We start from the raw sequence: 25,269 nt of genomic DNA, 5'->3' as shown, positions 1-25,269 counted from the left end.
TCTTTACAAACTATGGAGATCGTGTAATTTATCTTTATTCCTAGCCACTTGTGCCCCTTTTTCTATCTTTCCCTGGTATATAGACCAGGGTTAGCACTCAGTAGATTTTCAGAAAACTAATATATTTTGTATCCTGAAGAAATATTTGCTTTTTTCCTAATGATCATTAGAAATCAAAGCAACCCTTGAAAAATGAGATTGTATCTGAGCGTACTTTATTATTTCAAAAGATGAAGAAATCCATGAAACCTTTTCTTTAGGTGATATTCTCACCAAACTCGAAAAGTCTTCCTGAGGATGTATAAAAGATATTTCTAAACAAGTTTACGTTGCTTGAAAGGAGAAAAACACATTTTTGTTTTGGACTACAAGGTACCTAGTATATCCTATATGCTCAGCCCTGCGAAAGAGTGACCACTTAGTTGGGGAAAACAAGAACACATAAAACAATGTAGTGACACTAACTAAATGGCAGTATGTGATAATACAGGTGGGTGCAAAAGTAATTGTGATTTTTGCAATTATTTTTAACCTTTTAAACTGCAATTACTTTTGCACCAACCTAATACTTGAAAAAAAAATATGAGAGCTAACATTTATTGAACAATTAGGATTCCAGACACTCTTTATATGGATTAATTAATCCTCACAACAACCCCATAACAGAGGTTCTATTATTGTTCCCATTTTATAGATGAGGAGATAGGCACAAGGATATTAAATAATTTGCCCAACGATACACAGCTAATGCATGTCAGAGCTGTAATACCCACACAAATAATTTGATATTCAGAAAAAAAGTGTTGTATGTTGAAGGAAAACAAGTACCAAAGGATATCAGGAAAGGAAATAATTATCCCAGACTTTCTTCGAGTTGGCAAGGCAAACAAAATTTAGTTTTACCCGCTCTCCTTGCTATGACTATCCCCTATGACACACATGAAAAGATGATAGAACACCCTTTTGAGCACTTTTAATTACACAGCACACATCTCCCCATGGAGCAGCCCATACTATGTAAGAGGGTTATATCTTTACCCTTCAATTATCTCCAATTGGACAGCTTCAGTTGTCACACGCTTCTTCCTTATACTGAGGCACAATCTACCTCTGTCACCTTTCTTATAAGCTCTAATTCTGTGCTCCAGAATCACACAGAATATGGTAATCACGGAGATATGTATAAAGACATCTAATGTGCTAAGTTTTTCTTTCCAAGACTAAATAGCCACTTTCTTCCCTATATTTTTCATGTTTTATGGTTTCCAACCCCTGCAGTATCCTTTTTGCTCTCCTTTGGATGGTGTGTTCAAGTTTGCTGATGCCCCATGAAAGCACTGGTGTCTTGAATCAGACCTAATACTATAGGTATGGTCTGGCAGATGATCACACGGTGGGCTCGCTACTGTATTTTCATTCATGCAGCTCAAATCTAATTAATCTTTTTTTTTCTTTTTTGTTGGCAGTCTCAACTCTGTTGACTCATAGAAACTTTTTAGTCACCAAAACACGTAAGACTTGCCTGTCAGCCAAGTCTTCTTTTCCAAAGCTAGTTCATTAAGAACATACTAAGCACATACAGAGATGAGGATTCTGGTCCAATTTGATAGTGTCAAAGTTAATAACTTAAGGTTTGCAGGTGACAGCCCTGGATTCAAGTCTGAATTCTGATACTCCATCTGCATGACCTTCAGAAAGTGACACATGCTCTTAGTTCAATTTTTTATTCTGGAAATTACAAGATGACAACAACCTGCAGGGTTGTTATGAAATTTAAACAAGATGATATCTATCAAGAGCTCACCAGAGTGTACTTGATTAATCTGCATTTGAACCAGAGCAGCTGAATATGGTTGGAGAAAAACACTCTGATGACTGATCTTATTGCACGCCTGCTAATCTCTAGTGAACTCTTCTACTCCCCTAGTTGACTGTTTCTCACGTTCTCTATCATCAAACCTCCCACACTTCCTCCTCCTACTCATGCACAGGTGACAACTTTGCTTCTTATTCAGTAAAAAAAGAGGACTCAGCGGAGAACTTCCCTACACTCCCACCACCACATTCACCCACCTGCCTGTGTCCATGTCCTTATCGTCATTGGGTGTATTGGAGGTATATTTGTAAACTCATCAGGGACAGGGACTTTCTCTGTTTTGTTCACCACTGCAACCCCAGCACCTAGGACAATGCCTGGCACCTAGCAAACACTCATTAAGTATTTGCTGAATAAATTCATAGTAAATAGTAGATGCTCAATAAATGCTTGCTAATATTAGTTATTTCCCTAGATTCCAACTCTCTAGTGGGGGAGACAGTCAAATGCACAGGCATTGACCATTCATTGCAATAATTGCAGTGACACAGAGAGGGGAGCCCACACAAATTGCTATGACCACATAGAGGAGGGGAAGATGACTGGTATTTAATAGGACAGACGCTCTTTCGTCAAATCTCGGTTCTGCTAGTTTTTCTTGTCTCTTTGATTTTGGCCTAGTTACTGCACTTCTGTCAGCCTCATTTTCATCATGTGTAAAACGGTTGTAATGATAATCCTCTGTGAAGTCATTGCTAGGATTAAATAGAGCAATAGCTATTTAGCACTGAGCTCAGTGCCTGCCTGGCAGATAGCAATGCTTTTTAAAATGTGAAGATTGGAGAAGGAGTAGGAGAGAAGACAGAGGAAGAAGAGGGCAAATGTTGTTGGTAGTTCAGACAGAGGGTTGTAGTGAAGGCAGTGAGATGTGATTGGATTCTGGAGTACTTTGATGATCGAGCTAACAGATTTTCTTGATACATTGGATGTGTAGTATGAGAGATAAAGAGGAGTCAAGGATGATCCTGCTGCCAGTGAGATGGAGTTGCCATCAACTGAGATGGGAAAGACAGTGTGTGTAGCAGGATTATCTAAGGCCATTTGCTCCCATCATAGGTTCATTTTCCCTTTGGTTTTTCTCATTTTTTCTTATTGTTCCAAGTTAGTCATGTTTAAATCTTCCTTTTGGCTGTCCATCATGTATTTCGCTTGATCAATTTATTCTGGGCTAGAAACTTCCATTATACCCATTGAAGTTGTGCGTAGAAACTCTGCCTACCCCCTGGTACAGGCATCTTGTTTGCTTTAGATACTTTTCCTTTCGCTTCCTCAGAGATGATCTGCTTATATATGGTCATGAGATTGCGCCTATTATGGGTCTGGAATTTTTTTCATCCATGTATTTAGCTCATATATGAAATATAAAGTATCTGTGCTGATTGGTGGTGTTTTCCTTTGTAGCAGTCCTTAACTAACTAATTGATAACACAGCCACTTTCTCCCAAGTTTCCTGATCATCCCAGCTTCAGCAAACATTTCTAAGTCGCTGATTAAAATTAGGTTCATAGTTGACCAGTCTTTCCACTGCCTTCCTTAATTTTATTTAAATCAAACTATCTGCCAGGAATGTAAAATTTTGGCTCAGACTCCAAAACAATGTCTGAATGATTACAATCCTTTTCATGGCAATAGTTCACCTCTGAGCCAGTCTCATGTTTTTCATCAGGGATATAACATGGTTATTCATCACATATGGGGAACTCAAGCATGAGATATTGTCATGCCACTGTGGTTTCTCTCCCCTTCAATTCTTACCCAGATGCGCTGTACTATGCTTCTGCTCCTATGTTTATGGCTTTCTAAATTGGAGGGAAAATGTGAGAAGGAAAAGACTTAACAGGTTTTGAGCGTCACAGAGTGGCAGGAACTGTATGAAGCACAGTACTTACATTTTATCATTTATGCACATCCGAAAGCTGAGAGGCATTGCCTCTTTTACATATAGAAAAAGTGAGGCTCAGATCATTTATGAAACTAAGTCAAGTTCACAAAGTAGAGAGTCAAATCCAGCTCTACTGACTCCAAAACCTATTCTGCTTTCATCACACGATGTAGTTTCACAGGTGAACTTTCTTGACACACCACACTCTTTCTCTCCTAACAAATTCTATATGCTTCCATTGTTATAGTATAGCATTGCATTTTAGTGTTACCAGTGAAATTATGTCAATTTCCTGGGTTTACTTTCTTTCTTATCTATATTTTATGATATGGCTCAGGGATAAATATAAATATAGGGCAGAATTATTGGTAAAGGGCTTCGTTGGGATATGAGTTGGACCTTGCAGAATAGATAGATGAAGTTCGACAAGACAGAAACAATGGAATAAGTGATCTGGGAAACAGAGCTTGGATAAAGGTAGGAATTCCCATGTTTGTGGAGGGGGCACCAGATTTGAGATAATCGGTAAGCCCCAGTGAAGTCTTTGGACTTTATTGTGCTGCAGTGAGACACAGAGCAAGGGGGAAAGAGAGATGATGGTGGGCACCAGGAAAATTACCCTACAGAGTTGTGCAAGCTGGGTGTGAACAGAGGCAATGTTTTGTTTAGTAACCAGACATGAGATGATAGAAGGCTCCAACTAAATTGTTGGCAAGAGACAACCTATACAGTCTCTTCCCCTTATAATCTGTTCAGTATCAGTCTTCTCTGCGCAAACAGACAATGTGTTTGGAAACTTGATAGCCAAGGAGGGGAAAGGAGAAAGGAATTTCACTAACAGGATTCAGCATTTTATTTTATTTTATTTTTTAATATAAGGATATACTGCTCCAGATGGTTAAGAAGCTTCTCAAGGAAACGTTGTGAAGGTTAAGTGAGTTAATGTGTTAAGTGTGCCATTGCCCTTCACTCAACATTGCACTACTCAAGAAGTTAAGTAGATACTATTTCTATTGTGCAGATAAAGATTTGGAGGCATTGAAAGGTTAAGTAATTTGCTCAAGACCGCAGACCTAGCAACACCTAGGGTCAAGAGCACTCAACTTCTGTGCTGACCTGCTCTTTTGAGTTTGATTAAGAGCAAGTTTACAGACTGAGAAAAATACAGAACTTTGAGAAAAAGAATAAAGTCAGAGAATTCATAGTATGGAGCAGAGATTTAAAAATATGTAATTTGTTCAACTAGAAACCACGCAAATCATCAGAATGTATAAATAGCAACGGCAATTAAAAACTCAATTCTTTTTCCTATGGGGATAGACATTTGTTTTTTAATTAAAAAAGAATCAATTTTCTTTGCCATGGACACATTTCAAAGTTTGGGACTGAAATTTAAAAGAAGAAATTTAAATATGATGAAGATATCTACTACCCTAAAACTAAAGTTGTAGGGTTCTATGTTCTGCCATTTTGAAGAAACAAAGTGAAACCAGAAGTGAGGTAATAGTTTTTGAATCAGTTGTCCTATTTTTTTTTTTTTTTTAATGAATCTCCTGATGTGTAGGCATTAGCAAAAATGGCAGGCTAAATATGCAACATATGTGTAGGTTTAGTAAAAATGAAGCCAGCATATAAAGTGATCCAATTTTACTTATTAAAAATTGCCACACTTTGGGATTTTCTAAATTGATAAATTCTAAATTTGGAGTCCAACTGCCAATGTTAGAAAACTCATTTCTGGTCTGCAAGAAAAAGTAAGCCTTGTTTGTGAGAAATAGAAGCTTTTTACTCGTTGAAGAAAGCCCACTCTACTTTTACCCTGTATGAAAAAAAGGAAATTTGCATTGGTGTAACTACAGAAAATTATTTTTCCAAGAGTATAAAAGTCAGTATATTTTCCTTAATTTTTGATGTAGCAAGTGTACTGAAAAAACTATGAAAAGGAAATGGAAAAGGAAATCTATTTCTGCCTTGAAATAGATTTGCTTTAGGTTCTCAAAAATATCCTCAAACATTTTCAAAGCGTTTAAAGACACGAGCTTTTAAAAAATGTAATTAAAAATACATGGCCAAATTTTTATTTATTTATTTAAATATTTGAAATATTTATTTATTATTTTTTAAATTGAGGTAAAATTGGTACATACCATTATATTTTTTTCAGGTATACGACATAATAATTTGACATCTGTGGTCACAAAGTGGTCACAACAATAAGTCTGGTTACCATCAGTCACCATATAATTGACCCCCTTTACTCATTTTAGCCTCCTTCCATCCTCCCTTCCCCTGATAACCACGAAACTATTCTTTGTCACTATGAATTTTGTTTTGTTTTGCTTTTTAGATTCCACATATAAGTGAAACGATGCAGTATTTGTCTTTCTCTGTCTGACTTATTTCACTTAGTAGAATACCCTCTAGGTCCATCATGTTATTACAAATGGCAAGATTTCCTTCTTTTTTTGTGTCTCTGTAGTATTTCATTTTATATAATATATATATATATATATATATATATATATATATATATATCTCACCACTTCTTTATCTATTCATCTATCAATGGACACTTAGATTTTTTCCATATCTTGGCTATTTTAAGTAATTTTGCAATACATATAGGAGTACATATATTTTTTTGAATTAGTGTTTTCATTTTCTTTGAAAAAATACACAGAATTGGAATAGATGGATCATATTGTAGTTCTATTTTAAAATGTTTAAGGAACCTCCATACTATTTTATATAGTGGCTGCCCCAATTTACATTCTCACCAAAGGCATATGAGGTTTCCCTTTTATACACATCTTCAAAATGTATTTGTCTTTTTGATAATAGCCATTGTAACAAGTGTGAGATAATATCTCATTGTAGTTTTGATTTCTGTTTCCCTGATAATTAGTGATGTTGAACATCTTTTCATGTGCCTTTTGGGCATCTGTATATCTTCTTTGGAAAAAAGTGCATTTAGATCTTCAGCCCATTTTTTAAATTGTTTTTGTTGTTGTTGTTATTGAGTTTGGTTCTTTATATATTTTGGATATTAACCCCTTATCAAATATACGACTTGCAAATATTTTCTCTAATTCAGTAAGTTGCCTTTTCATTTTGGTGATAGTTTCCTTTTCAGTACAGAAGGTTTTTAGATTGATGTATTTATTTTGCTTTTGTTGCCTTTGCTTTTTCAGTCAGATCCAAAAATTCAACAAGACTGATATCAAGGAGCTTACTACCTGTGTTTTCTTCTAGGAGTTTTATGGTTAAAGTCTTTAACCCATTTTAGTTGATTTTTATGTATGGTGTAAGACAGTAGTCTAGTTTTATTCCTCTCATGTAATTGTCTACTTTTTTCCCACACAGTTGATTAAAGACACTGTCCTTTCCCCATTGTATATTCTTGACTTCTTTGTCAAAAATTAATTTACCATATATATGTGGGTTTATTTGTGGGTTTTTCTATTCTGTTTCTTTGATCTATGTATCTGTTTTTACATGCATACCATACAGTTTTGATTACTATAGCTTTGTAGTATAGTTTGAAATCTGGGGGTGTGATACCTCCAACTTTGTTCTTCTTTTTCAAGATTGCTTTGACTATTAGGAGTCTTTTATGGTTCCATATATATTTTAGAATTATTTATTCTGGTTCTATGAAAAATTCCATTAGAATTTTGATAGGGATTTCATTGAATCTATAGATTGCTTTATGTAATTTACATTTTATCAATATTGATTCTTCCAATCCATGAGTATGGAATATCTTTCCATTTATTTGTGTGTTCTTCAATTTCTTTTATTAATCTTATAGTTTTAAGTGTATAGGTTTTTTACTTCCTGGTTAAATTTATTCCTAGGCATTTTATTCTTGATGCAATTTTAAATGAGATTGTTTTCTTAATTTCTCTTTCTGATAGTTCATTATTAGTGTATGGCAATGTGACAGATTTCTGTACATTAATTTTGTATCCTGCAACTTTACTGAATTCATTTATTAGTTTTAACAGTTATTTTTGGTGGGCTCTTTAGGGTTTTCTGTATATAGCATCATATCATCTGCAAATAGTGAGAGTTTTATTTCTTCCTTTCCAGTTTGGATTTCTATTTCTTTTTTGAAGAAATTTTTTTTCTTTAATTATTGCCTAAGTGCTGTGGTGAAGACTTCCAATAACAGTGGTGAGAGTGGGGATCCTCATCTTGTTCCTGATCTTCGAGGAAAAGCTTTCAGACTTTCACTGTTGAGTATGATGTTAGTTGTGAGTTTGTCATATATGGCTTTTATTATTTTGAGATATCTTCCTTCTATACCCACATTGTTAAGCATTTTTATCATAAATTGATATTGAATTTTGTTAAATGCTTTTCTTTTCTTTCCTTTAGTGTTTTTTTTTATACGTCTATTGAGATGATCCTATGGTTTCTATCCTTCATTTGTTAATGTGGTGTTTTGTGGATGTTGAACCATTCTTGCACCAATTTTTGAATTTGGTTTGCTAATGTTTTGTTGAGGATTTGCTAATATATGTTCATCAGAGTTATTGGCCCATAATTTTCTTTTTTTTGTGTGTGGTGTCCTTGTCTAGTTTTGGTATTAGGGTAATGTTGTCCTTATAAAATGAGTTTAGAAGTGTTCCCCAATTCAATTTTGTGTAGGATACATATTAAATCTTTAAATGTTTGGTAGAATTTACCACTGAAGCCATCTGGGCCTGGAGTTTTGTTTGTTGGCAGTTTTTTGATTACTGATTCAATCGTCTTGCTAATAATTAGTCTATTCAGATTTTTTATTTCTTTGTGATTCAATCTTGGAAGGTTGTATGTTTCTACGAATTTATCCATTTCTTCTAGGTTGTCCAATTTGTTGGTGCATAATTGTTCATGGTAGTCTCTTATGATCCTTTGTATTTCTGTGGTATCAGTTGTAACTTCTCTTTCATTTCTGATTTTGTTTATTTGAGCACTCTCTCTTTTATCTTGATTTATCCTAAAGGCTTCTTATTTTTGTTTACCTTTTCAAAGAACCAGCTCTTAGTTTCATTAATCTTTTCTACTGTTTTCTTAGTCTCTATTCATTTATTTACACTCTAGTCTTTATTATTTCCTTCCTCTTATTCACTTTGGGCTTTGTTTATTCTTTTTTTCTTTAGTTCGTTTAGGTGTAAACATAGATTGTTAATACAAGTTGGCTTGTATCGCTACAAACTTCCCTCTTAGAAATGATTTTACTTCATCCTACAGATTTTAGAAAGCTGTTTTTCTATTTTTAAACACACACACACACACACACACACACACACACACACACATATATATATATGTATATATATATATATATATATATATATATATATATATATATATATATTTTTTTTTTTTTCCCCTTTGATTTCTTCATTGACCCATTGGTTGCTTTGTGCAATGATGTCTAATCTCCACGTATCTGTGTTTTCTAGTTTTCTTCTAATTGATTTCTAGTTTGATATCATTATGGTCAGAAAAGATGCTTGATAATTTCAATATTCTTAAATTCATTGAGACTTGTTTTGCAGCCTAACGTGATTTATCCTGCGGAATGTTCTAAGTGCACTTGAAAAGAATGTATATTGGCATGCTTTGGGATGGAATGTTGTATGTATATCTATTAAGTTCATCTGATATAATATGTAGTTTAAGGCCACTGTTGTTGATTTTCTGCCTGAATGAGTTATCTATTGATGTAAGTGAGGAATTAAAGTCCCTTACTATTATTGTATTGCTTTCTATTTCTCGTCTTAGATCTGTTAATATTTGTTTTTTATATTTGGATGCTCTTAAGTTGGGTTCATACATATTTACAAATGTTATGTCTTCTTGTTGGATTGACCCCTTTATCATTATGTAATACCCTTCTTTGTTTTTTATTACAGTCTTTGTTTAAGTTCTATTTTGTCTGATATAATTGTAGTTTCATCAACATTCTTTTAATATCTATTTTTATGGACTGTGTTTTTCCATACTTTCACTTTCTGTCTGTGTGTGTCACTAAATATGAAGTGAGTCTTTTGTAGGCAATATATAGATGAATCTTGATTGTTTTATTCAATCAGTCATTTTGTCTTTTGATTGGATAATTTAGTTCATTTACATTTAAAGTAATTATTTTATAGGTATGTACTTATTGCCATTTTGTTATTTGTTTTCTGGATGTTTTTGTAGTTCCTCTCTGTTTCTTTCTTCTTCTCTTGCTCTCTTCCCTTGTGGTTTGATTACTTTCCTTAGTGTTATGCTTAGATTTATTTTCTCATTATCTTTTATGTATCTACTATATGTTTTTACATTGTGTTTACCATGAGGTTTACATATAATTGTGTATATACACAGCATTCTAACTTGATAGCTGCTTAAGTTTGAAAGCCTTCTAAAAATTCTACAATTTTACTCCCCTTCCATTGGTTTTGTCTTTGATGTCATGTTTTACTTCTAGTTAGTCCCTTAACTAATTACTGTAGTTATAATTAATTTTACTACTTTTGTCTTTTAACTTTCATACTATCTTTATATGTGGTGAATCCACTACCTTTACTATACATTTGCCTTTACCAGTGAGATTTTTACTCTAATATGTTTCCTTTTTACTAGTTAGTGTCTTTTCTTTTCAGCTTCAGGAAGTCCTTTTAACATTTCTTGTAAGTTTATTTTAGTGGTGATAAACTTCTTTAGCTTTTGCTTGTTGGAAATCTTCCACCTTCAATTTTGAATAACTTTGCAGGTACAGTGTTCTTGGTTAGAAGTATTTTCCTTTCAGTGCTTTGAATATATCATGACACTTCCTTCTGACATGAAAAATTTCTGCTGAAAAATCAGCTGATAGTCTTATGAGGGTTCCCTTGTACATAACAAGTTTTTTTTTTCTTGCTGCTTTTCAGATTCTCTCTTTATCTTTATCTTTGACATGTAATTATGTCTTGGTGTGGATCTCTTTGGGTTCATCTTTTTTGGTACTCTCTGTGATTGCTGGACCTGGATATCTTCTTTTTTCCCCCCGAGTTAGGAACGTTTTCAGCCATGATTTCTTCAAATAAGTTTTTTGCCTTGTTCGCCCTTTCTTCTCCTACGACCTCTATAATGTGAATATTATTCAGCTTGATGTTGTCCCATTGGTCCCCTTAAACTATCTTCACTTTTTAAAATTCTTTTTTCTTTTGGTTCCGTCTACTGCCTTGTTTTCTGGGACTTTGATCCCTTTTTCTGCTTCAGCTCATCTGCTGTTGAAACTCTCTAGTGTATTTTTCAGTTCAGTTATTGTATTCTTCAGTTCTTAGACTTCTCTTTTGCACTTTCTTATATTTTCTATCTCTTTGTTGAAGTTCTCATTATATTTATCTGTTCTTTTCCTGAGTTCGGTGAAGATCTTTATGACCATTACTTTGAACTCTTTGTCAGATAAATTACTTATCTCCATTTTATTGTTTTCCCCTACCCCTCACTCCTGGGGTTTTATCTTGTTTGTTTGTTTGTTTGTTTGTTTGTTTGGAACATATTTCTCTATTTCTTCATTTTGCTTGTCTCTCTGTATTTGATTCTATGTATTAGGTGAAATAACTACCTCTTTCAGTCTTGAAGGAGTAGCATTGTGTAGGCAATGAAAATTGTCATTCAACTTTGTCTAGCTCTTGGTTGTCTCTTGAACTTTTGTGATTGTCTAAGCAGCCCGATTCATTCTTTATCAGTCCCAGTTGTTGAGGGTGTGCAAAGTCCTGTCAGTGTTCCAAAGAGAGGTATCTCATTCAGCATGTAGTTTTAGGGTGATTGGAAGCCAGACCCTTAGGCAGCAGCTTTTAAAGTATATATAGACTCCTGCTTGCTTCCAGATCAGGTGGTTTTGAAGTGTCCCCTTGGCAATAGTTACAAACATTGGGTCTTCAGATGAGTGTATAAGCTCTTTACTGGGAGAAACTGACAAGCTATAGTGAGACCATGGTGCGCACAAAGATGGCATCCCAGTCTGCATTCCCTGAGATCTCCTCTGTAGCCTCTAGATATATGCTAATTCTGAAGCCTGTGCCTCAGACTGATGCTTTAGGACAAATAAATAGTCCTTTTTCACAGGAAGACTGAAGATCTTCTGTCCGTCCTGTGCCCTGGGGTAGTAGCCTGCCAAAAACGCTCTCTGTGATTGTTTTTGTCCTGTGTGGCCCAGAAACAGTGCCTCCTGGCCAGTAGAATCAGGTACTCAAGGGGCATCTCTTGTGTGGATTGCACATGCCTGCTAGTTTTAGCAGTGACATAGGAGCTCAGGGCCAGGGCAAGCCCAAAGGCTGCAGTGGGGCTTTGGGACAGTGCATGGGTGAGACAAGACAACTGACTGCAGCTGGTGGAAGAATAGCATGGGTGTGGAGCAAGCTTTCCATCCCTAGCAAGGTGGAATGAGAGAGCAAAAATGGTGCCCATCAATGGAAGTAAAAGCAAAAGTAAATGAATAGGACTACATCAAACTCAAAAGCTTCTGTACAGCAAAAGAAAGCAACAAAACAAAGGGGCAACCAACTTAATGGGAGAAGATATTTGCAAACACCACCTCCAATTATGGGCTAATATCCAAAATATATAAAGAACTCATACAACTCAACAACAAAAAAATCAAACAATCCGATTAAAAAATGGGCAAAGGCCCTGAACAGATACTTCTCCTAAGAAGACATACAAATGGCCAACAGATATATGAAAAGGTGCTCAATTCACTAGCTATTTGGGAAATGCAAATCAAAGCCACAATAAGATACAATTTCACACCTGTTAGAATGGCTAGTCTCAACAAGACAAATAATAAGTGTTGGAGAGTCTGTGGAGAGAAAGGAACCTTTATATACTGCTGGTGGGAATGTAAATTGGGATAGCCACTATGGAAAGCAGGTTCCTCAAAAAATGAAGAATAGAATTACCACATGACCCAGCAATCACTCTTCTGGGTACCTACCCCAAAACTCTGAAAACATTTGCCTGTAAAGATATGTGTACCCCTATATTCATTGCAGCATTATTCATGGTGGCCAAGCCATGGAAACAACCAAAGTGTCCTTCGACAGATGATTGGATGAAAATGTGGTGCATGTATACAATGGAATATTACTTGGCCATAAGAAAAGGTGAAAGACTGCCATTTGCGACAACATGAATGGATCTTGAGATTATCATGCTAAGCAAAATAAATGAGACAAAAAAGTCGAGAACCATATGATTTCACTCATACGTGAGATACAAAACTGAAAGTAACAAATGAACAAAACAAACAAAGGAACAAAACCTTGTAGACACAGGAAACAGTTTAGTGGTTAGTAAAAGTAAGTGAGGAGAGGGATTGGTAAAGGAGGGTGAAGGGGGTCAAATATATGGTGATGGAAGGAAAACTGATGGTGGGTGGTGAGCATACAATGCAATATATAGATGATGTTTTATACAATTCTACACTTGAAACATATATAATTTTACTAACCAATGTTGCCCTAATAAGTTTTATTTAAAAAATGGTGCCCACCAGCACCTCTGTCCTCACAGAAAGTATCAATAGACCCCCGCACCTCTAGCCAATGTTTTAAGATTACCTATTGTATCTCCTTCACATATTGTCTAGGTGCTTTTTAAACTGCTGTTTTTGTGCTGGGTCCCAGGCTTTCATCTGTATGTAAGCCCGTCAAGAGCAGATTTACCATTCCCTGCAGTATTTTGGGTCCCCTGGACGTAAGCTCAGTGGGTTTTCAATGCCTGATGTTGCTGAGTCTCATCTCTTTGGTGCAGGTCCTAGGGACTGGGGTGCCTGGTGTAGGGCACAAATCCTTCATTTCTCAGGGAGATGCTCCACGTGTATGAGATCCCTCCTGATTGGGGATTGCCACTGGGGGTGGGGTTTTGAGCGACACCGTAACTCTGCCTCTCCTACTGGCCTCCATGTGGTCCTTTTATCCTTTGTTGTGGAGGAGCTGTTCAGCTAGTTTTCAGGTCTTTTTCAGAGGGAATTGATCCATATGTAGCTGCAGATTTGGTGTGTCCATGGGAGGAGGTGAGTTCAGGATCTTCCTGTGCTGTTATCTAAGACACTAGCTTTTTAGAGACACCAGCTTGTGAATGTCCTATTTAGCACTAACATTGGATGATATTATAATACTTTGTTTTATGAAGTTGTTAAGAAAAAAAGATAAAAAAATATGATTATTGTCTCTTACCCAAGAATTATTTTTAAATGTAATAAATATAGTGTACAGGCTTTTTGTTTAGCATTTCTCTAATATATCCCATTGTAAAATAGACTTATGTTTAATATTTATCTCTGAGCATATGGTTATGTATTTTCATACTAGAAATATGGATGGAGATTTTTTTAAAAAGGCAAAAGGAAGGGGATCTAGTTTATAAGTGAAACCCAAAACTAGGCAGATGGCTGTGGGAACAACCTCCAGATTAGTGGTACCTGCTAAGAGTACAGGGCACTATAGGAAAAATCTCAGGCTGTGAGTCCTTTAACTTGGGCTCAATGACAGAACAAGGGTGGCCCCATCTCATCTAGGGATGTTAAAACCTTTAGATATTATGTCCAAGGGTACCAAGTACAATGCAGAAATTGAGTGTAGTAATAAATGACATGTAATTAAGAAAAGAACAGGACACATTGGAATACATTGGAATCAATATAACACAAAGGAAAAAAATAAAACAAAATATTCATTTATAAACTCACTGGCATGTAAAATACCTGTATTCATTCTACCAGACCCCAAAGACATTTCTCTGAAAGTCAGTAAGTCCATTTCACATATAAAGGCAAAACAAAATAGCGATTTGTTTCTTAAACATATGAAGAGTTTGAGCTATTCTCCCACCTGTGCATCAGAGGGTGAGCCTGGGTGACCTCAGGGAAGGAATCTTTATTTGGTCTTTCCTGGGAAGGGAACGCATTTAGGTACGTGACATAGTGGCTTGATTGCTCTGATGCAGCTGTTTTAACAGAGCTGTTCTGAAGCCCTTCTGACCTGGCAGCCCTGATACAGTTGGGACATTCTAAGGCAGCCTGAGAAAAACCTCCCAGACCTTTTTATAATTACCAAGCAGTATGTGAAACAAACACCCTTACTCCATGCCTGCCTTGCATTGCAGGCTCCCACTTCTGGGGGTTCAAGAATGGGTGAAGGGTGATGCAAGGCTTAGGGGTGAACTATTACATGGGAGTCAGGCATATTTATTGTGTATGTTATCTGCTAATTAAAAAGAAAATAATGATTTTTGCTTTTTTGACAAATTTCTGTAAAAATAACCTCTGCACCAAAACAACTCTGTTCTTTGCACCATAATAAAATCTTCACCTTCAAGGAAACCTATGGCTCTCTGCAAGAAAGGGGAGCTCTGTTTCTCTCTTTCTCTCTTTTTTTTCCATGAGCAAGGCACAAAGATTTTAGAGGGTCCTGACAGTTATTTGAGAGTTTTCACTCTCTCCTGTGGCATGCTCCTTTGGAAACAAAGAAGGAGTTATGTCTGTGAGCTGAAGGGCTGTAATCTGCTGAAGCAGACAGGAGAAGATTTGCTCTGCTATGAGGGGCATATCAAATTGAGAGGAAATGTCTTTTCTGACCATGCAATGTACTCAATCCCTGGATTTCTGAGAAGACTGAGCAGACTACTTCCATGGGAAAAAAAGAGTCTTTAAATTACAACCTTTTAAATCTCAATTTGCAGTCACAAACCTTACTAAAGTCAGAGAATAATACACAAATATTCCAGAACCAATTCAAAGAGATAGATAGGAAAACAAGCATTTGTTCTGATATTGAGTGTTAATAAAAAGAACACATTTTTGAGGTTCATGTATATAAGATCATATTGTATATTGATTTTTCTTTTCCATTTCAGTCCTATCAACTATATTATGGGAATTTTGCATATTGAAATTAGTCACAAAAATGTGTGTGTAATTACGTCAGTTTCACCTGGAAGCTAAAATATAATTACATAAAAAAACTTCGTATTTCCAATGTGTTATTAAAGTCTTCAATTTTCATCCATAGGTTTGGACACATTCACATGTCACTTTTCAACAATCAGGTTTTGAGTTGGTTGAGTTTAAAGAACAGGGCCAGCAACCTCTTGCCCTACAGGTCAACATGTATTTCTCTTGAATACAAAGTCTACCCATATCTTCTCTGCTACTTTCCTAGCTTAAGCTCTCAGTGTCTTTTACAGGATCATTTCTAGGCCTTGCTAAGGTCCCCTGCTCCCAGTCACTCCTTAGTCCGTTCAACACAGATGATCTGACCAAGACCTTTCTATAACAGAGATCCAATCACTCCTCTGTCTTTTGTAAAATAAATACAAACCAAGAGCCAAAGAGGTACAGTGGGGGAGAGGAGAAATGCAACAAGAGAAAAATGAAGCTAAGGAGACATTCCCAAACTTGTAGACATTTGAGAAATTATACGCATTTGGTCAAAATCAGAAAGGTACATCTTTGAACATGTAAAATGCATTCTAAAGAAATAAAGCAATCTTATTAAATTTATAAAGATCTTAAGCTCATTTCTCTGGCTTCATAGAATCAGCGTGAGAACGAAAGAAAGGAATATACCTAAGCTCCATGTTGAGAAAACTTTCTTGTCTAAGCATTTAGGACTGAGACTCTTAGTAGGGCACTTAAGCCACTTCATGGTTTGGCCCCTTTTTCTCTGTAGCCTAACAATTTTAACTTCATCAATGTTAAACTAACTGCTATTTCTTAAACCTACCCTGCTATTTTACACTCCTGTGATTTTTCACATGCCTTTTTCTTTCGTCGAAAGTTTCCTTACTTTTATCTTTGCCAGACAAACTGATTCTTCAAGGCCCAGCTCAAGTGTTACCTGCCTTCTAAGGACCATTTCCTTATCTGTTTAGATTTCTTCCTCTGTCTTATAATAAACCTTCTCTACATACTATAATGTACTTAAAATAATGTATTATACTTTGTTTTCATGGGTGGTGTCCCCTCTTACACTTGATAAATCCTGGAGGACAGAATCCATGTCTTTTTTTAACTTGGTATTTCCTTATAGAGTTTCCAGCACAAAATAGTGTCCCTATATATATGTCCAACTAAACAGAAATTTATGAGGGAATGATTATAATCCATGTCTTCCTTCCAGCTGTGTCTGTCCCAGGACAAGAGACTTTTTCTGGATGATTATCATCTGTCTTTTCATTTTTGAGTTCAACATCTAGTGCCAAGGGAAGATCAAGGAAAAGTGGTCTGCATCTTGACGCCAGATTTTAAAAGGCTTTCCTCACTGTCAGGAAAGAGCAGAAGAGGAAACATTGCCACTGAGGACTAAAATCAAAATCCTTTCTTTCGCAAATGTGACCGAGTTTGTTTATATGTTCTGGAGTATAAATGTTTGAACATATGCAATGGCAGTGAAATAAGGTGTCAAATTCTATAGGCAAAAAGTCATAGAAGCAATAGTCCAAAATGGCCCATTAATTTCTTCCTGAACCCACCAACTGCACAGCTTGAGAATATATTTTAAAAATCTGATCTTGTTTTAAACCATTAAAATATTTTCCAGTGTCTAAATAGCAGCCAGTTCTCCTTATGTTATTCATGATTGCAGTTTGTCGGTGTGACCAGTTTTTTCCACTACTTAACTGAGTGTAGTATCATTTCCATTTTGCTGCTACTTGATAGTATTGAGAAATGCAAGCTATAAACTGCATTCGTCAAGAAATATTAATGGAGGGGAGTGGCTATCTCTTTTTACAATGCTTAAGAGCTTAAGCTGTAATAATAAAAAGTTGGCTTTTATTCCCTGAAATAATCAAAAGAAGAGCTTGAAGGCAATTGAAGTAAAATCCAACAGGACTACAAAATTAGGGCAGAATTAAGGAAAAATATTTTGGTTACCAGAAGAAATCTAAAATAAATAAAAAATAATAATACATTTGTGATTCTGCTATTTGACCCATTTGCTACTCAGTTTTGTAATTGGAGACTCCCTGAAGAATCTAGCAGGGCACTCACTGTGGGTAGGTAGGAAAACATTTTTCCCTGGATGTTCATATGAATTCCACCAGCTAACTGGGTTAGATAGAAAAGAAAATGGATTCCTGGTGGTTTAGATGGAAAGTGCTAGAAAAAAATGTCAGTTGTCAAAACTGTGAGACTCAGGGATTGCAGGCACCTATTTCTTGACAAGACTGTCCTATGCTTGAACTGTAAGTAGACAATATCATACCCAATTGATGACTATAGGACAAGGTGAAGCCGTGTGGTTGAGGTTGGTTAATCAGTGACATCTCCAAACCCAGTAAACTGCTTAAGTGTAGCATTTAAAACCATGGAGAGTTACCACACATGTTTGAGAATTTCAGATTTGAAAGGAGTAAGGTAATATCTCTATCTTGGGGTATGACCCAGAATTCCAAGATGAGGTGTTACAAAATTCAACAAGGCTGGTCTGTGCCTGGAGTCAGAGGTCCAATATTTCTGGTTAACAGTGGGAAAGAAAGTTCAGGAAAACTTGCCTTGTTAGTGTGTTTGTACTAGTCAAGATTCTAGTAAATCCATAAGAATCATCATGTTTTTAGAATTTGCCTTTGACCCACATAATCTCATAATACAAATCTTCAAAATACACAGAGAATAAGTTATCAACATTTCCCACGTCTCCCCAGTACCTCTGCTTGAGCTGGAAATATTGTATATCTCCTAAAAGTCATATTTTAAAAAGAACTTTCTACCTATTATTTTGTCTCTCCACTCAAGAATGAAGTCTTCTTTTTCCATCGAATCCATCTATTACAGATTTTCTAAATATTTATGTGGTCACAGATTCTCTTGAGACCCATATAAACTCTCCCCAAACAAAATTTCTGTGCACACTCACACACACACACACACACACACACACACACACGTATGCACACACACAATCAGTGCTTTAGATCATTTCCTGGGCTTCATGGATCACGTCATTTTATCTGTGGTTACCAGGTTAGGAATTCCTGCTTTGTTGATTTGGTATTGTTCTGGCCTTAGATAAAATTATTAAGAAGGGCAAATCTGCCTCTGGTTTGTTTTGTTCCTTTGCAGCCAACACTTACAGAGTGTCTGTGCTGTGCCACATTTCGAGGTATATATGACAAGGGTACAAGCTTTCTTTTCTTCTTTAGAATGTCTAGAACTAATCTATATTTCTTTTTATCTCTACCCAAATGATCTCTATTGGTAAATCATTAAACATTCCAAATAAATTACCATAATATCTTAACCAAAGCACAAGGGTTTAAATTTACTTCTGAGCAAATGTCTTACTCTCTGAGTTTTTAAAGACATTGAAGACCATGGCATCATTACCTGGCAAAAACAATTCTCTTTGGAATTTTTCTCTGGCCTGCTGCGAAAAGCATCTTTTCTTCAGCCAGTCAGCTTCAAAATCGCTGCAATGCTCATTTGGCCATGTGATATGAACCTTATAACACAGAAAGCAAACATCACCTATATGTTTATTGAGCTTCTATATATTTCAGTTCTCAACTGTTGCCCTGTTTCTGAGTGTTATTTAAAATAATCAGGGAATCCATTTTTTCTTCTTCTTGTATCTATTTACTCACAAGCATAGAATAAGCTTTTGGAAAATGAGGAAATTGAAAGCCACTGGGATACATCTGAGGCCTAAGGCCCCTTAAATATCACACAAAAAAATAAAACCAGACTAGATCTGATGTTCTTGTTCTCTAGTCTCTAAACCTCTGATTTCCAAACCTTTTATGTTGATTTAAGTTAGATGTCACTTGATATTCCTGCCAAGAGTATCAGAAATAGTAATGATGGTGATCAGGCAGATAATAATAATAATAATAATAATAATAATAATACAATAATAATACAAAATAACACCATTTTGAATGCATACCAAATAGTGAGCACTACAAACATAACTCATTTGTCCACATGCAATTCTAGGGAGAAGGTACTACTATTATTCACATTTTTCAGGTGAGGAATGCAAGGGCAAATACTATTTGTATGGTCACACAACTAGCAGGCACTGAACCCTGGGAGTAAAGTCCAGGAGTGGAGATGTAAACAAGAGTGGGGAGACATTTGCAGGTCACATTTGCTTTTCTGGTAACTCTCCTAGTAAATCTGAAAGAGAGTCACACAGGGTGCTGGTCACATTTCGTTTGTGGTTTTGAGAGCTATGTTTCTGGGAATTCTAGAACAAGCCTTGCACATCTATTCATTAAGTTGATTAAAACATGTATATAAATCAATACAAATTTTTGCGTGTTTACTATATGCCAGGCACTCCATTACACGTTTACCCATATTATCTCATTGATTCCTCGTATCATCTCTCCGAATCAATTCCGTTAGTATCCCTATTTTACAGCGAAGTAAACTGAGTCCCAGAAACATTCTTTTTGTTATAGAAATGGTTTGATTGTGTCTTCAAGGCTATTGTGTCTTCAAGGCTATCACTCACTGAAGGAATAATGAGGGACACTATACATTTCATTAAAAATAGTAGTTAGTAATAAAAATAAGAATAATCCCAGAATCTTTTATTTACTGAGCATGCTTACTTTGCACCAAGCACGATGCCAACATGATAATATATACGATCAATGAACACATAATTCATTATTTGAATTATTGGGAGACTAGCCCCTTTATCTTGGGAAGGAAGGGAGAAATGATTTAGAGATAATTACCCGTTTTCTGTCAAACGTCAAGCCTTTAATACCAATGTTCACATCAAGAGCTTCCACGACAAGTTTTCGCGCTTTCGCAGAATGCAGGTAGCAGTCGGGGCACTGGCAGTTGTCTCTCAGCCACACAGCAGGGTAGAACGACTCGGCACCGTCCTGCCAGAGGATCTGCATCAAATGAGCCCCATCCAGCACCTCTGCATTCTGGATGCCACAGTGCATCTTTCTGGTCCTTGCAAGTAAATCTTGTCAGCCACCTGCTGTGACAAAATCAGTGTTAAAAGGAATCTCAGGCAGATCAGGTCTGAACTTGACCTCTAAGAGTGTGAACAATTCAAATGGACTCTAGCTTCAGCTATTCCCTCATCTGGCAGAGTTTGTGGTTTGACTTAATCAGTGCGAGGACCTTTGTTCGGGTGAGAGTATTTCATATGCTGTAAACAGAAACACAGTGACTAAAAGTCAATAAGATAAATGTGCTGAGTCAGGATCCAGATGAAAATAATTCCTTGTTTTCCTCACAGACATTTTAGATAATAAGTTCAGAACCAATGACATACTCGTATACATCTTTGTACTTATGTTTGAATAAAAGCTCTGGAATTTTTTAAGGGAGAAAAATTCTCCACAAATTAAAAGAATAATCATACCAGTGCTGTTTTAGCTGATGCCTAATTGCACATGCCTTTTGAAAAAATGCTTCTATGACACTGAATTAGTACACTTGTTCTACCGTGTTTCCCCAAAAATAAGACCTAGCCAGACAGTCAGATCTAATGTGTCTTTCGGAGCAAAATTAATACAAGGCCTGGTACTATTTTACTATAATATAAGACCAGGTCTTTAATATAATATAATATGATTAATATAATATAATATAATATAATATAATATAATACCTGTCTTAGATTAATTTTTGTTCCAAAAGACACATTAGAGCTGATTGTCCAGGTAGGTCTTATTTTTGGGGAAACACAGTAATAAGGGGAATACTAATGTAATTTATTTATTTTAAAAGGTTTTGTAATCTAGTATATTGCACTATTTCTAGTCTATCATTTATTTATTTATTGTTTACTTAAATAGTGTATTTTCTCAGTGCAATATAAAAGTTTGTAGGCTCTGCAAGGAACTCGTTTGATTTGTTCTCCAAGATTTTCTGTTTTAATAGAGTGTGCCTTGATATTTTGGTTAGGTTACTCAAAACTTTTCCTGACTACTTTCACTTTACTTGGAAGTACATGACCTCTTTTTATCGAGGAATCCACCAAATTTGAGAACATGCAGTATTTACAAGAAAGGAAATCAAATGTTGATTCTGATTCCAATAATGACTATACATTTGACCTTCAGAAATTGTGTTAATGTTCTAAATCTCACTTTCTTCATATATTATTTTTCAGGACTCTAAACTTATACGGAAGAAATAGAATTAATATGGAAGTAGAACTTAACTTCTTCCATCTTATAACTAGCTCATCATTAATAGAAGGTGACGTGATAGTGGAAACAAGACTTCATTGTTTTGGGATGAAGGGGAGGCAGACATACATGTGTACACACACACACAAACACACACACACACACACACACACACACACACACACACACACACACACACACACTGACTGTTTTAACAAGTATCTTCTATGTACCAGGCAGTGCAATAGGCAATGAAGGGTTCAATGAAAAGCAAGACAAAATAATAGCTCCCTGTCTTTCTTGAATCTGTAGATAGGAAGTCTTTATACATCATTAAAAGAACTTAAAAAATACTTTACACAACATAAAAATAAAACAGCTTTTAGGTGATTGTTTTACATATACTTCCTCAAATCATTAGTTGGATAATTTAGTCAGGTTATTAAGCAGAGCCAAAAGAAAACGAAACAAAAGACTGCTTTCTCCATTTACCTCAACCATTCTAAAGTTATCTAATGATGGAAAGAAAATACAATTCACTGGGCTTCATGCTTATTCCTATTTGGGAACTCCCATCTTTTTTCTTAACGATTTATGTAGCAACAGAAGAGAACTATTACCTAAAAAAAAATCATCAAAAATATAATTTAGTTCATAGATTTGAAAAGGGGCCCCCAGGAAGTCCAAATATTGGTTTCTCTCTGGAATGGGTAGGGGATTTAATTTTACCAATAGAATGGAAGGCTGCCAGGATTTCTCATAAAAATGATATCAAAGGAAAGTGATGATTCCATTAAGTCAGGGGTAATAGAACCAGTTCCTTAAATAACACCTGACACACAAGGGCAACACGGAGAAATGTAGTAAATTTTTATATATGTCAGGGCTTGGCAAATATTTTTTGTGAAAGGGCAGATAGTACATATTTCAGGCTTTGCAGGCTATATCCAGTCCCTATTACATGTTCTTGTTTTATTTTTTCAAACACTCTAAGAATGTAAACACTATTTTTACCTCGTGGGCTGCACACACACAAGCTTAGGCCATATCAGGTCCACAGGCAGTGGTTTGCCTGTCCCTGATCAAGTTATCTAAGTCATGCTTTTACCCCAGTGGAATATAGCCATATACCTGCATGTAGCAAATCGTTCTCTTCTTCCCTCCTTACGTATAAGGTTAAACTTATTCAAATGTATCCTAGATATCTTCCTTGTGCCTGCTGCACTGGAGAGTATAAGATTCCGTGAAGTTCCAGACTTCAAGGAAAAGTGAGATAATTATGAAAGTAAACAAAAGACAAAGCTGGCCACAACAGCACTGACAGTTGTCAGAGAGGCTCCAGGACCCCTCCTTAGAGAAGATGCCTATTTGAATAAGTCCTCAAGGATCAGTGAGCAATGCCTCTGAATCCATACTGATTCCATCTTATTTTCCCTCTTCACTAATACAACAATGATTTCTTCAGAGCAAGTATGTGATGTAATCAGCTATGTTTCACAGCTTCTCTTGTAGCTAAGATTCATGTGTGATATAATCCTGGCCATGAAATATATTTGGAAGTTGCTGTATGGAGAAATTTTTTAAAAGAAAGTAGATTTAGCTGCCATATGATGTTTTCCCTTTTCGCGTCTTCCTGCTTGGAATGTAGATGTGGTACTGGTGATAGAGCAGTCGTTTTGCAAACATGAGGCAAGACGCAGAAGATTAAAATCTAAAAGTAGCCCGGGCTTCCCATGGTTCTGTGAAATCATATTACCAAGTACTGGCCAGTCATGTCTGGACTTGTTTTTACACAAGAAAAATAAACTCCTTACTAATGTGAGCTACTTGCCAGCTTTTCTGGATACAGATAGATTGACTCACAAGCAGAAAATATTGTGAAAGGTTGTTCCAAGGAGAGGAGGCAGAATGAGCCAAAAAACTAAGATTCGATAATATGGAATTTGAAAAATAGAAAATATTTGGTTTAGCTGGAGCAAAAGAGTAGGGGAGAAAATACACATTAAAAGAAATTAAAAGATGCATTGTTACCAGATCATGAAGTACAAAGCACAAAGAAGTTTGGGCTTCATGATGTTATATATGAGAAATTTAAAATATTTTTTTAGGCAGGCGATTGACAAGGGAGATGATATTGACTATGTTATAGTGTCTTGGAAGCAGATAAAAAGACTAGAATTAGAGAAATTGTGTGGAACTTTTTGTAGTAGTCAGGTTAAGAATAAATGAAACCGGTGGGAGTGGGAGTGTCGAATGAAATGGGAGGATCGATGTGAGCAATGTTGCGAAGTTATATTTGAAATTACCCCAAATTTATGAGTTTATGTCCTCATAAATTTTTGTTTTCTTTGGCTCTTTTTTTAAAGGCTGTTTTACAAAAGAGAATGACTTTGTTCCTTGCTTTTATAAGAAACCAATTTTTTATGAGCTTGCTGAAAAAGAGCAGTTACTATAATTTATTAAAGATGATTGAGAAATACAATACAGAATGCAGTTGGTCACACGGACACCCATATGAAAATGTGGATACATTTATCAGACATGTAGTTATAACAAGTTTTCTTCTTAGTACAAGGCTATGCTTTTTCAGGAGGTGGAAAGCAGATGAGAGATAGGGAAGATTCTGATTTTGCAGCAGATAAATATCAGCAGGGATGATGGAAAGGCAAGGGGTAAAATAGAAGCAGGAAAAAAATTATATACATATATCCTATTTTGTTTATCTTGTTATTCTTTTTGGTACTTAACCTGATCTATTTATAAACTGATGGATTATTTCCTTGCTAAAATTACTTGCTAAGAATCAAAGGCAAAAGATTACCTCAAAATAGCAACACACACCAAATAAACACAGGTAGCTTTCAAGCTCATCTTCTTCATGCTGAGAACATATCTACCTTTTAAAATACATTTTACATATTGGTTCTGGTCTGATTTTTCAAAGGAATGTAGGATGTATTTATTCCAGAATAACAGTCCTCTGGTTACTGCAGACTATATTCCTGTGCTCCCTTCATTCTCTCTCTTCTCTAAATCCACTCAGTTTTTCAGACTATTTTTCATAAGATGTGATATCTAGATTCTGCACCTTTTAGGATGCGTGATTGCATTCCAGTTTATACGTGCCTTTCAAAATTGGGCACTCTGAATTATGCAAGATACCATAGATGTAATATTTCTCATATAAAAACAGAAAAATTAATGCCTTATATGAAGGAAGAGTAAAGAATATCTAGAAAATTCTTGTGTGTGTGTTTTTTTCCCCTTGTGTTTGGAAGAATAGTGGTAACTGCTTATGGGGTCTTATGATAGAACAACTGGTTTGTTTCTACAATAAGAATATTTGTTTTAATTATATTGATGGTAAGTTTACAATAATAGT

At 35.7% G+C, this 25,269-nt stretch overlaps 1 protein-coding gene and 1 long non-coding RNA gene across 8 annotated transcripts in view; one reads left to right on the top strand and one right to left on the bottom strand.

Annotated features, from left to right (window-relative positions):
- The window catches only part of LOC141572250 (uncharacterized), a 415,695-nt gene that overhangs the window by 172,960 nt on the left and 217,466 nt on the right, over positions 1-25,269 (top strand). The window lies entirely within an intron of this gene.
- The window catches only part of BBOX1 (gamma-butyrobetaine hydroxylase 1), a 63,001-nt gene that overhangs the window by 32,843 nt on the left and 4,889 nt on the right, over positions 1-25,269 (bottom strand). For 3 of the 6 annotated variants that reach the window (XM_019749175.3, XM_074336153.2, XM_019749174.3), the window contains exons 2-3: positions 20,469-20,722; positions 19,108-19,222 (exon numbers count right to left, since the gene is read on the bottom strand). In XM_019749175.3, coding sequence (XP_019604734.1) covers positions 19,108-19,222; positions 20,469-20,687 — 334 coding nt within the window. In that variant the 5' untranslated portion in view covers positions 20,688-20,722. Of the gene's footprint in view, positions 1-19,107; positions 19,223-20,468; positions 20,840-25,269 lie in introns of those variants that run through there. The other 3 variants (XM_074336151.2, XM_074336152.2, XM_074336150.2) reach the window with 2 other exon arrangements.

This window comes from Rhinolophus sinicus, chromosome 14, assembly GCF_057876585.1.
Source record: "Rhinolophus sinicus isolate RSI-liver-muscle chromosome 14, RSI-T2T, whole genome shotgun sequence".
Classification (NCBI taxonomy): domain Eukaryota; kingdom Metazoa; phylum Chordata; class Mammalia; order Chiroptera; family Rhinolophidae; genus Rhinolophus; species Rhinolophus sinicus.
The sequence above is the reverse complement of the archived record's forward strand: the minus strand, read 5'-3'. Positions and strand labels throughout refer to the sequence as shown.